At 45.8% G+C, this 13,965-nt stretch overlaps 1 protein-coding gene across 2 annotated transcripts in view; it reads right to left on the bottom strand.

The window, feature by feature from the left end:
• The window catches only part of EDC4 (enhancer of mRNA decapping 4), a 324,468-nt gene that overhangs the window by 51,593 nt on the left and 258,910 nt on the right, over positions 1-13,965 (bottom strand). For both annotated transcript variants that reach the window (XM_029608825.1, XM_029608824.1), the window contains exons 25-26: positions 1,152-1,317; positions 112-298 (exon numbers count right to left, since the gene is read on the bottom strand). In XM_029608825.1, the coding sequence (XP_029464685.1) occupies positions 112-298; positions 1,152-1,317 (353 nt within the window). The remainder of the gene's footprint in view (positions 1-111; positions 299-1,151; positions 1,318-13,965) is intronic.

Here is a 13,965-nt window from a genome sequence, read left to right as displayed (position 1 = left end):
GGCAGAGGTGGTGGTTTTGAAGCACATTCTGGAAATGGTTTCTAAGCTGTTTTGTTGGCATCTGTCAGTAACCAACTTCTGAATGCCCTGCTTTCTTTCTTTGATTTTTACCTGCCCATGACTACATGTAGCTGTTGCTGCACCTCAGAACGCACGCTAGTTGTGATTGTGGAGGCGAGTTGCTCTGTTGTGCTTTGGAAGGTCTCCATCTGATGCTGGAGCTGGCCGAGCACTGGATCGCGGGCTTCCTGCTCATTCACCTTCTTGTTTTGCAGATGTGTCTCTAGCTGCTGAATATCTGTTTGAATAAACCAGACATGGCTTTATGGGATACTAACTTGGGGGTTGCCTGGTCTTCCAAATAAGCCCCCTTTTACAATATCTTCTCCTGATTGTTTTTGCAGTTGGAAGGCATAACAGAAAAGCAAGTTCTAGCCTTCTGTGGCATCTGATTAGAGCTGTCACTATATAGCCTCCTACAGTACCAGGGCAAAATTCACACACACTCTAGCACTAGGGGAGCTAGAATCATGCCTTGCATAGTGTTCAAGTAGAATGAGTTTTGAAAATTCTTAAAAATTTCTCAAACATTTGGTCAAAATATAAAACCATCACAATTCATGTTAACTGGACATCTATTCAGAAAAGGAACAGTTAGGTGTTACAACCCATGGAGATTTAAGTGAATTGGTAGCGTAGTACACAGCTCTCAGTACTGGAATAGCAAGAGGTGCTGCAGTTCATGATTAAGGTGCATTGGCAGAGCTGTATTTGGGTTTTAAAACTGGAATAGCAGGGTATTCTGCAAGCCTGGAATGAGCTGCAAAAGCAAAGTTGTATGCATGTAAGGTCTCCATTCTGGAAGAGCAGTATGTAATATAGGTCCAGACTGAAATGCATTGGCAAGGTTGTGTGGGGAGGCCTCAATGCTGGAACAGCAGTGGGATGCTGGTCAAGACTGAGGTAAGTAAGGCATAATTGAGGTATGTAGAGCATAAGTGCAGCTGGAGGGCTCAGTACTGGAATAGTAGGAGTTGCTGTAGATCAGTACTGAGGTACATTGGCAGATTCATATAGGAGACAATACAACCTCCAACTGGAATCATTCTAAAGGCCACTCAGATTTTGGATTGATTAAAAAATAGACTCACATTCCTGTGTCCCTTGCTTGAAGCTGCTGTTGATCTGTTGGAACATGGACTGGCAACCCTTTTCAAAAGATGGCAGCACGATGGTCTGGAATGCCTCTCTGTAAGCAGAATGGATGGGTCCCTGCAAGGCATCTGCAGCTGCTCGACCAATAGCATCAGTAGTACTCTTATAACAAAAACAATAAAACCTTTGAAGGCTGTGACTGTATTAGAGTTCTATTACATATACTGCACTGACATTACTATGGATCAAACAAGAAGAAAATGCTGTGACTATAGAAGAGTTTCTGTTCCATATGTACTGTGCTGTGACATCGGTAAAGGGGTTAAGGAAGTAAGAGATGGCTGTGATTCTGCAGGAGTGCTGTGACATCACTAGAAGGATCAAGATCAGGTGTGAGTGGAAGGCTGTGGAACCAATGTACTTTTTTTTTTCAATTTAATCTTTATTGAGTTTCAATCATCATTACATGATTACAATTTTCTTCAGTAAAAAAACAATGTACTTTTAGACACACTGAAGAGGGGAAATTTTCAGACAGCCAATTTACATGTATAAATTGCTATTTACCTACATAAATGGCTTTGAAAATTGCAATCTATATACCTTGCTGTGCAGCTTGGTATAATAAAGCTTTTATTAGACTGACAATTATTTCCTTAATAAACACATTTGAAAAGAGTTACTTACCTGTAACTGATGCTACAGATAAGACAGCACTTAGGTGATATCAAAAGGAATCTGGCATGGAATTTTTACATCAAAGTGGCTAGAAGCTTTGAACATGCTCTGGCCACGTCTCTGCATCCCATGCAGAGTCCCTCAATCCATGATAAGGCTAAGATGTGGAGAGGCAACTCCAAGGGGAGGTGGGACTTTTTTTTTTTTTTGAGGACTGACATCTTGCTATCTTCTCAAAGGACAACCAGGATGGCATTCCTCATATACGGTGACTCCCAAGCTACAGGCTGCTCCAAACTTAAAAAGGGAAAAACTCAAATCTCAAAAAGTGCCAATGGGTAAGTGTTTTTTGTCTCAACAGGCCATTCTACATCTCAAAGACATTGTAGGACAGACTGGCTAAAACTAGTCACATTAGGGGCCCCTGTCAAAAACCGTAGTGAGATGTGAATGTATGGCAAGAACTCCATAATCACAGCTTTGCAGATCTCCTTCATAGAGATGGATCTCAGGAAGGCTACCGCCAGCGTCATGGCTCCACATTGTGAGCCTTGACATGCCCCATCTGCCCCCATGCTTTCTCGGAAGAAAGAGAAGGAAACAATCTGCTAGCTCAACAAATAAAGCACTTGGTTATGGCATTTCCATTCCTACTGGTGTCATATGAAATAAAACGCTGAGTGGATTACCTGAAGGTTTCATCTGGCTCCAGATAGGCTATATCTGTTCAACTTTGTGGATGCAGATACAAATGTAGGCAAATTTAGGGTGCACATATAGAACCACCATATTGTGAAAAGGTTTGTATAAGGTGGATAAGCAACTAGGGTCTACAGCTCACCAACTGTGTGCCAAAGTGATCGCCACCAAAATATATGATTTTTCAGGTCATGAGAGTCCAGGGGCAGGTACCATGTCGAGGTCCCATGATACAGTGGTCTGGGAAAAAGCGGAATATCAAATGCTTGGAAATAAATAAATACCGAGAAAAGACAGACAACTAAAGGCTGTACTGAGATGTATTTATCTTCTACATGGTGGTGATAAGTGCTAATTGCAGAGAGATGAATCATAAGCTGGTTTTCAAAGCAGACTCAGACATAGAAGGTATTCAAGCAGTTATTTTGTGTGCAACAGGAGAAAGGACCCAGAACCTTTCCCTTACAACACAATGCAAGAGTCCTCCAAATTGTAAGATTTCCTCATGGAAACCTCACTGGAAGTCAGAAGAATATGATACATATTACCAGACAGATTTAGAGGTTGCAGGGCTACCGATTCAACATTCAGGCTGAGTGTGTCATATAGCCAATGATGGGGTGGCATAGCAGCCCCTGGTTCTGAGAGATTAGTGTTGGGGAATTCCTTAGCCTGAACAGATCCCTGATAGACATCTCCCAAAGGAGTGGGAACCAAACCTGTCTTGGTCAATAAGAAAGCTATGAGGCTCTCTCAAGCCTTCTGAATTTCAATAAGAGGAACTGGTGGATGTGCTTATAAAAGATCCCAACTCCAATCCAGAGTGAAGGTATATGAAGCTAGATGCCATGCGTGCCTCTCTTAACAGAAGTTCAGGGACCTTGCTGTTCAGAGGAGATATAAATAGAGCCATTACAGGTGTACTAACACATGTATTCTCTGCTCTGCTTCTCTCATATCTAAGGATCATTCAAGGTGGGATCCAGAACTCTACTCGGCCTGTTCACCAGAAGTCACCTCACCCACTAGATATGGCTCTGAGGACCTTTCTGTGAGAGATGGTCCAATGCCACATCTGCCACAGGAGGTATGTTCCTATTTCCCCTTGCTTGTTGATGTAAAACATAGCTACTTGAATATTTTAGTGAAGAACAATTTTGTTGACCTATCAAACCCTTGAAAGCCTTCATTTATTAAATTTATATACTGCCTATCAACATTCCTAGGTGATTTACTAATTACATTCACAATCAGAAAACAGACAAGTAATGCAAGTACAAATTAAATACAATAACTAAAAGAATAATAAAACTAACCATCCCAAAAAAACAAACATAGATAAAATATCTCTGGGATAAGCAACATGGAATCTAACTACCCCTTGGTTAGGACAATATGCACCAGAGGAATTTGAAATGAATCAGCCACCAGTTTAGAGAGTCCCTCAAAAGCTATGTAATGCGCATAATCTCCTGGATACACTGAGTGGCTAAAATACACTGAGAACTTAGGGTCCATTGGACTCTAACTGTGAAGACACACCATAGGAGTAATGCAAACAGTCAAAACCATAGGGACAAAAAACCTTGATATGTCCCATGCTTATGCCTTATCCTCTCCGCATTGGATATAGGAAAATTGGTTCTTACCTGTTAATTTTCGTTTCTGTAGTACCACGGATCAGTCCAGACCGTGGGTTGAGCCTCCTGTCCAGCAGATGGAGACAGAGTAAAACTGAAAGGGTATCCCATATCAGGACAGAGCCTACCCTGCATCCCTTCAGTATAAAGTACTTTCAAAGCAGATATAACTCCCCAAAGATCAAGCAAGTTAATATGAAAACTGAAAAACTAAACAATTGAACCAAAGAAAGAATTCTGTATGAACAACGCTCTTGCATAAAAAGTAATTCCTATTGTCATCTGATAGATGCTTCCGGTGCCTTTTTAATCACAATTAGGACAAATCCAGGTATCCGGAAAACCTGTAAAGAAGGGAAACTTCGAGTGGACAAAAACAGATCGAGCACGGGAGGGTGTCTGGATTGATCCATGGTACTACAGGAACGAAAATTAACAGGTAAGAACCAATTTTCCTTTCCCTAATCGTACCTGGATCAGTCCAGATCGTGGGAGGTACCAAAGCTTCCCTAAACAGGGTGGGCCGAGACAGTCCCGCTCGAAGCACCTGCCGACCGAAGGAATCAAATACTGGCGCCTGGACATGTAGGCGGTAATGACGAGCAAAAGTATGCAGGGATTTCCAAGTAGCTGCCCTGCATATTTCCTGCGGAGAGACCGGATTCTCCACCTAAGAAGTAGCTTGAGAACGTATGGAGTGGGCCTTTAGGCCTTCCGGTACAGATCGGCCCTTACAGATGTAGGCAGACGCAATAGCGGTCTTGGATGCCTCATTTCCCTTATTCGGGCCACTCCACAGGACAAACAGGTGATCTGAGATCCGGAACTCATTCATCACCTGGAGATAACAGAGCAAAACCCGTTTCACATCCAAGCGGCGTAGATCACTCTCCGATGCCCGCTCGATGTCTTCAGAAGAAAAAGCCAGAAGTTCTACTGACTGATTGACATGAAAGGAAGACACGACCTTCGGCAAAAAGGAGGGGACCGTCCTGAGAGAGACTCCTGAATCAGAAAAACGTAGGAAAGGTTCCCTGCATGACAAAGCTTGAAGCTCCGAAACTCGTCTGGCCGAACAAATGGAGACCAGGAACACAGTCTTAAGGGTCAGATCTTTAAGTGTAGCCCTCCGTAGAGGCTCGAAGGGAGATTCACAGAGAACCCGAAGGACCAAGTTAAGACTCCACAAGGGACAAATAAATGTTTGGCCCCTTTGAGGAAGCGAATGACATCCGGATGAGCCGCCACCGAGTAACCATCAATGTTGCCGAGGAGGGAGAAGAGGGCGGAGACCTGTACCTGCAAGGAACTGACAGCAATCCTTTGGAGAGACCATTCTGTAAGAAAGAAAAGACCTGAGAAACCGGAGCTTTACGGGTGGACACTCCCGAAACGGCACACGCGTTCTCGAACACCTTCCAGACCCGGACATAAGCGAGAGAGGTAGCCCGCTTCTGGGCTCTCAAGAGTGTGGATATAACCTCTTCCTTATATCCCTTCTTTCTCAATCTCTGCCGTTCAAAAGCCAGGCCACTAGACAAAAGCGATCCGCCTGATCGAAAAATACGGGACCCTGCCGAAGGAGGTGGGATAGGTTACTGAAGCGGAGAGGGCTGTCCGTCACTAGGTTTACCAGATCCGCGAACCACGGTCTGTGAGGCCACTCTGGAGCCACTAGAATGACGGGACCCTGATGGAGCTCGATTCTTTGGAGCACTTTGCCCACCAGTGGCCAAGGAGGGAACACGAAGAGGAGAACATCTTGAGGCCAGGGGAGGACCAGCGCATCCACTCCTTCCGTGCAATGTTCCCTTCTGCGGCTGAAGAACCGAGGCGCCTTCAAATTGTGCATTGTGGCCATCAGATCCAGGTGTGGGGGATCCTGCCTGCGGACAATCAGATTAATCGCTTCTTAACTCCCACTCGCCGGTATCTAATGTCTGACGACTGAGGAAATCGGCTTGAACATTCTCTTTCCCCGCAATGTGGGACGCTGCCAGGCACTCTAGGTGACGCTCCGCTCAAGCGAAGAGCTTGCTGGCTTCCAGAGCTACTAGGCGACTCCTGGTGCCTCCCTGTCAATTGATGAGGCCACCATTGTGGAGTTGTCCGTGAGGATCCGTATTGCCTTGCGATGGAGCAGGGGGAGAAAAACCTTGAGAGCCAGGCGCACCGCTCGAGCTCCCAATCGGTTGATGTGCCAGCGAGACTGGACTGGAGACCAGTAGCCTTGAGTAGACTGGGTCTGGCACACAGTTCCCCAGCCGGAGAGACTGGCATCCGTCGTGACAATGATCCACTGCGGCGTCTGAAGGGAAACCCCTTCCGCAGGTGGGCGACGATAGCCTCGGACAGTGGGAGAAGCGTCTGAAATTGCTCTGACACCAGCTTCCAGTGGGACAGCAAAGCTTTCTGTAACGGACGCATATGCGCAAAAGCCCAAGGAACCAGATCGATAGTGGAGGCCATGAAGCCCAAAACCTGAAGATAGTCTCAGGCCGTGGGCAGCTCAAGAGAGAGAAACGAGCACACTTGGTTCCTAAGTTTGAGCACCCTCGAATCTGGGAGGAAGACTTTGCCGACTCGAGTGTCGAATCGTGCTCCCAAGAATTCCAGGGTCTGGGAAGGCTGAAGCTTGCTCTTGACAAAGTTGATGATCCACCCCAGGGAGGTCAGAACAGTCAGGACCCTGTCGACCACCACCTCACGACGAGTCTCCGATTTGGCCCAGATGAACCAATCATCCAGGTAGGGATGTACCAGCACTCCGGCTCGACGAAGGGCGGCTGCCACGATCACCATGACCTTGGTGAAAGTGTGCGGCGCCGTGGCTAGACCGAATGGGAGCACTTGAAACTGGAAATATTGGCCCAGTATCTCGAACCGAAGGTATCGCTGATGGTCGTAGCGAATCGAATGTGCAAGTAGGCCTCTGTCAGGTCGAGCGATGCCAGGAATTTCCCTGAGCGAACCGCCGCTATTACGGTCCTCAGGGTTTCCATTCCAAAATGGGGAACCTTGAGAGCTTGGTTGACACGCTTGAGGTCCAAGATTGGACGGAAGGAGCTCTCCTTTTTGGGGACCATGAAGTAGATGGAATATTCATTGTGGATTCATCACAATGCTCTGTACTCTTCTTCCCCCAGTTTTTATCATCCCCGTTTTATTGTAACTTTTCTTACTTCTTTACTATGTTAATGTTTTTAAGGTTATTGTACCCCTGTTTTCTGTAAACCGACATGATATGACACTGTCATTAATGCCAATATAAAAAAGCACCAAATAAATAAATAAATATTGGCCGGATCCTTGTTCCTCCACCAGAACTGGAACTATGGCACCCAGTTTCAGCAGTCTGCTCAGGGTCTGGTCGACCGCAGATTTCTTCCAATTTTCGCAGGGGGAGCTTAGGTGAAGGTCCGGGAGACCTCGAACAAATTCTAACACGTAGCCTTTTTCCCACTGGTCCATTATCTTGGCCCATGCCTCGAGAAACAGGGACAGTCGTCCACCTAAGTTTAGAGCGGAGGAATGGGCCAGCCATATTTCATTGTGAGGAGGACTTTGCGGCCGTGTTGTTGGCTATTATCCCAGAAAGGTCACCAACCACGAAAGGAATGAGACCAAGATTGGGATCTGGAAGCACTGTCTCTCGGAAAGGAACCCCGTGCTCTGGTATTATACCTACATTGACTTCTGAAGCGAGAGCGAGAGAGAAAGAACACCCTAGACTGTTTTGGACGGTCCTCCGGCAGCTTGTGAACTTTATTCTCTCCCAGAGATTTAATAAGCTGCTCTAGGTCCTCCCCAAAAAGCAACTGACCCTTGAAGGGGAGAATGCCTAACTGCGCCTCAGAAGAAGAATCCGCAGACCAATTTCTCAGCCAGAGAAGACCCCTGGCTGAGACCGCGGAGACCATGGCTCTGGCTCGCATCCGGATATTTTAGAGGGCATCAGCCCCATACGCAGCAGAGGGGGATTAACTAAATGGACAGCTAGCCAAGGGGGAGTGACTGGACCACAGTATCACCCCTGAGATCACCGGGAAAGGAAGCCTAGGCTGAATATTTCAAGGGACAAAGCCCCCTTAGACCCCTAGCAGAGCGAGGAGATAGAAAACTGTCTCCTAGAAAATACAGAAATCCCTTTTTTTTTTTACTACTTATACAGAGTTAATACTTGCTTGATCCACAAGAAAGAAAAAATAAGATTCCGGCAGGAACAAGATAAGGAGCTAAGGGGACCCACAGGTTCGGCTGCCTGCATCTGCTGGAGACAGACGAATACTGAAGGGATGCAGAGTAGGCTCTGTCCTGATATGGGATACCCTTTCAGTTTTAGTCTGTCTCCATCTGCTGGACAGGAGGCTCAACCCACGGTCTGGACTGATCCAAGTACATACAGGGAATAACGTGTTAATCTTGGGAGGAGGCCTTTTGCCCAAGATGCATCTAGCAGAGCTCCTATAAATCCAATTGATGCAACGGCTTAGGTAGAAATTGAAGTAATGGATAAACTAGCAATTCCAGCACCTGGATGGTTTTGTTTAATAATTCTGTGACACCTCCTTGGGATGTGCTCTTAATCAACCAATCATCCAAGTAGGGAAAACAAGCACTCCCAATTTGTATAAGTGTGCAGCCACCACAAGACATTTTGTAACATGCAGAGTGCTGATATGAAGCTGAAAGGTAGCATATGCTGTTGGATGTGGTGCTCTCTACTACAAATCTGAAATACTTTCCAAAAGCATAAGTGAGAAAAAGCGCCAAAAGCATTGATTGCAAGATGGATTAAGGAATGATAGCGTTGGCATACATTTGCAAGGGTCTATAGATTCCTGAGGAACATTTTTGGGGCATTCTACTTGAGCGCAAGCAGCATCTTGAGCAGAATGCCAGTTTTGCCACAGGAGATTTGCAGAGTGGCGACTTGGTCTTCATTACAAACCTTTTCCAAGCATTATAGGTTGGTCGTGCGGGATCTGCATGCTGCTGGGTTTGGAGAGAGTGTACTGAGAGTAGGTCTTGCTGGTTCCTGCTCAGTTTAGGGAAGCTTAGGTACATCCTCATTGTCTGGACGACAATAAGAAAGGAAAAATTGGTTCTTACCTGCTAATTTATACAGTATTTTTTTTGTGTGTTCACACCCTCTCATGGGAGGGAGTTTCAAGTTTATCTTTAATATTTACAGATAGTGGAGAAATTACTTACCTGATATGCTCCCCTGCCAGCAGATGGAGACAGAGCAAGCTGCCATCACAATATATATACTCCTGCAGTGAACCCAGCCTGCCAGTATTCTCTTCAAAAAGCAACTGTAGACAGACTAGCAAAACACTTGATTAAAAACAGGCAACCGTAACTGTACTCAACAAATAAGAACACTGAACTCATGAAAGAATCTAGGTATTAGATGAACACTTACCAGTAATCCTTTGGAATCCAGAGCCCCACAGGAGGACTCATTTCTCCATTTCCTAGCGTGTACACAAATGGATTCAAGACCAGTGGGATGTACCAAAGCTACTCCCGATTAGGATGGGAGGTTGCCTGTGGCCCAGTCAACACCACATGTGCAAAGGCTGAGTCCTCCCAGGCCTGCAGATCCAGACGATAAAACCTGGAAAAACTGTGTAAGGAGGACCATGTCACAGCACAGCAGATATCGACAGGAGATAATAATCGAACCTCTGCCCATGACACTGCTTGAGCCCTAGTGGAATGAGCCCGAACCTGAGTAGGCAACAGCTTCTCAGCATCCATATGCACAGCCGTGACCACCTCTTTAATCCAGCAAGCTATTGTAGCCCTCGAAGCTGAAGCACCCTGCTTACTTCCGCCATAGAAGATAAGCAGACGATCCGTCTTACGGAAAGTTTCAGATACATCACAACAAGTCTCTTGACATCCAAGGGGTGCAGGAGGCGATATTTCTCTGCATCCCTGACCTTATCCAGGGACAGCAAGGAGATGGACTGATTTAAATGAAAGTCTGAGACCACTTTGGGCAGGAAGGATGAAACAGTACGCAGCTGTAACACCCCTGGAGTCACCTGAAGGAATGACTCCCAGCAAGACAAGGCCTGCAGCTCAGAAATTCAAAGCACAGAGCATATAGCCACCAAGAACACTGTCTTCAAGCTCAACAACTGCAAGGAAAGGCTACGCAGTGGTCAGAATATAGGGCCTGCCAAAAAATCCAGCACCAAGTTAAGACTCCATAATGGAACCGGCATGTATAGAAAGTGGAGCAGGGCCCACAGAACTGCTCTCTCATGCAGAAAAGCCAGTCAAGGGAGAACCAAGGTCTGGTGTCCCTCCAGCCAAAGCCGTTAACCAAACCATCATCAGAATGGGAGGAGCCAGGCTTAGCAAAATCAAAGGAAAACAACTCTCCCTGAGCGTCCAAACAGTGCTGACATGTTAGAAGGCAGGTCAGGCTGAGAAGCCCTAATATGATAGGCCACACAAACAGAAAGCAAATGTTGCTTACCTGATGTAACAGGTGTTCTCACAGGACAGCAGGATGTTAGTCCTCACAAATGGGTGACATCGAGGATGGAGCCCTGTACGGAAAACTTTTCTGTCAAAGTTTCAACAAGCTTTGACTGACACTGGCACACTGGGTGCAGTGAGCATGCCCAGCCTGCAATTATCCCTGTGAGCCACAGGTGTCTCCCTCAGTCTCGTCTTATAGCTAAAAAGCGCAAGCGAAACTAAAATAAAAGTATACAGACCCAACTCCGCGGGGTGGCGGGCGGGTTTCGTGAGGACTAACATCCTGCTGTCCTGTGAACACCTGTTACATCAGGTAAGCAACATTTGCTTTCTCACAGGACAAGCAGGATGGTAGTCCTCACAAATGGGTGAGTACCAAGCTGAGGATGCCCGGGAATGCACCAGATACACCGCAGATGCGCAAAGGCGTAACAACTGAGGTGGAAATGGGAACGGAGGGCATCCGCAACACCATAATGGGTTCGTGGAAGGATGTTGGGTAGTGAATTGAAAAAAGTAAGAGTAGGCGGACTGGCCAAACATGGAGCATGCCGGCTAGTCAAATGTAAGCAATAATAGGCTGCGAAGGTATGGAGAGGACTCCAGGCTGCAACCTGATAAAAAAGTACAAGCAGCAGTAACCAAAGGGAAGCTGTTAAGGCTAAGACGGACACAACAGTATGTGGATACCCACAGTGTTGTAGTGAAATGTCTGCTTGTTGGTAGGAAAGGAAATATAGACCACTTAATCAGAAGGATTAGGTCTGTGTGGCCACTGGAAGTAGCAGCTTGACCCTTGCATGAAGGAAAGAGTCAAGTGGAATTCACATGGAATGCAGTGCAATGTAGATAGAATGTAAGCGCAGCATTACTGTCCAGGAATGTGGAAAACCCAGTCTCTCCCTAGGGCGAGAGAGAGAGGTTAGGAAAAATTAATAGAGTATTTCCTGAGGAAAGAAGATACAACATCTACCTGAAAAGGATAGAAAGTTGAATGCGTAGAACTACTCAGTGGCAGAGGAACGGAGTCAGGTGAGTATGGAAAGAGTGCATAACTCACGGACCCTGCTGGCAGGAATGACATTAAGAGGGAAAGAAGTTCCCTTGCCAAACTGTGGAAGAGAGGAATGGAAAGGCTCAAACGTAGAATGTATGAGACTTATAAGGAGAATATATATGTTCATTCCGTGATTAGAGAAATAGAGGCGGCTTGATCAGTGGATAATCCATGGTAAGCCGACTCAGAGAGGATTACCGAAAACGGGAACCCAACTCCCAAAACGATACACCTCCTAAGAGAAAGGTGTATCTATGTGGAGGATGTCTGGAGAACAGAATCCGAGGGAGTAAGAAAAAATGGTGGAAAAGTAAAAGGGGTAATACCTCTTTTTTTTTTTTTTTTTTTTTTTTTAGCGTCAGGAGGTAAAGCCTGCCATATTAAACGGCAAGATTTATGTTTAGAAGGTTTTGTGACGCTACCAGAACCTAAGAACATCAGTAAGTCTATGATTTGGGACTGACTGGTGAGGGAATAAAAGGTTACTGATATGATGGATTGAGAAGTATGGGAAGCATACTGATCTCAGTCAGGGAGTGGGGAAAAGAATACTGAACCCCATCCCAGTTCAACATTAGAAGAATGCTGGCTACGAGAGGCAGCAGAAGAGATATATTGAAGAGGCCTTTGATGGAAGAAAAGGCATCTAAGGGAACGCATAGGAAACATGTGTAGGGAGCAGAACCTGTGCATCGTATGGAATGATGCAGACGCAGAGGAAAGTTTAGTTAAACTCAGCGTTAAAAGATTTGCCCTGTACACATGTAATTGAGACCATTCGAGAGGATAGAACCTACGTGGAGAAGGTCAGATAGAGCGTTCATTAAATCTCTTAGATATGTGGCCCAAAGACGCATGAAGTGAACAAGGGCCAAGGGTAGAGCTGCGCAGCTGTCTAGCAGAGCAGCTAAGAGGTTGTGCGTGCTTATGAGTTGGAAAGCACATTGTCCCTATGCTGTCTGTCTGTATGCACAAAGAATTGTTGCAAAAGCAGTATTGGAAGGCATAAGGGCATAACTCATGGGTGCAACGTCCAGGAAGTTTATGAGAAACTATGCTGGAGTGCAATAGATGCATAATGGGTTGACAGCTTTCAGGAGAAACTTTATAACCCTAAGGAATTGCGAGCATGAGTCGAAGGAGACTAGGTCCTAGTTCGAACTGGGATAAGAATCAGGGACGAAAGCAATGAAACCACTTAGGTCCATTGAGTATAGAATGTCACTGAATATAACCCATAGCAGTTTTGAATTATGAGAAAAAATGCATAGTGGGAAGAAACCCCATAGCCCAACCATGAAAAGTTGAAAGGTTGAGGTTATGGAAAATATGCGCAGGGACATATAACAATGTATCAGAATGTCTGTGCGCATGCTGGACAAGAGGGTCTTAAGACTGTGGTGTCCAGAAGTGTTACAGAAGGGATTTATGGCAGTGACAGTAATCCCAGTTAGTAAATGTATAGTGAGTCCTGAAAAAAGTGAGAGCTCTTTGCATGTACTGAAAGGAAAGTGAATGATGTTACACTCCGCAGAGAAAACAGCATTCACCAACAGTGATGCAAGAGACAGTTCACTTACCGAAGCTGGTGCCAGCGGCAGAGCTTGGGGTTGTAATGTTGACTCACCATAAAGCACATAGAAACATTAAAATAATGTACTTACTGCAGTATGGAGTGATGGTAACCAAAGATACCATTGTACCTGTGACGTCTAAAGAAAGTTGGATTTTCTTAGGTCCAGGATGTGCGGAGAGTAACTATTTTCTGTTAAAAGAAAGAATAGTGCAATTAAAACTCCCCAACCCCCCTCCCTTCTCCCCTCTGCACTTCGTAGCGCCTGGGGGAGTGTACCGGGACTTTGGTACAAGGTGGGGTGGCCGCTCTGATATCTGACCAGATGGGAGACCAAGAGGTGTCCCAATGGAGGATATCATGTAGGCTCCTGCAGGTGTGTGAGCGGTAAGTGGTACCCGCATTTCTGTATGCTGTACAAGGAGACACTGAGACCTGTGGCCAGGCCTCAAGGTGGACTTGTACATGGGGCAATGGTTGCTGAATCTCATGTTTAGCAGATCAGCCAATGCAGCTGGACCTTGGTTGGGAGGGAACCAAGAGTCAGAGCATTGGTCGGCACAGGGACTTGTTACTGACAAGAGAAGAAGCCCTGCTGCAATCCCAAGAAGATAGAGGGGTTCTCCTGATATTGTGGCTAACATAGCTAACATAGTGATATG

Source organism: Rhinatrema bivittatum, chromosome 7 (genome assembly GCF_901001135.1).
Source record: "Rhinatrema bivittatum chromosome 7, aRhiBiv1.1, whole genome shotgun sequence".
In the NCBI taxonomy this organism is placed as follows: Eukaryota; Metazoa; Chordata; class Amphibia; order Gymnophiona; family Rhinatrematidae; genus Rhinatrema; species Rhinatrema bivittatum.
Note: the sequence above shows the minus strand (reverse complement) of the source record. Positions and strands in the feature narration are given on the sequence as shown.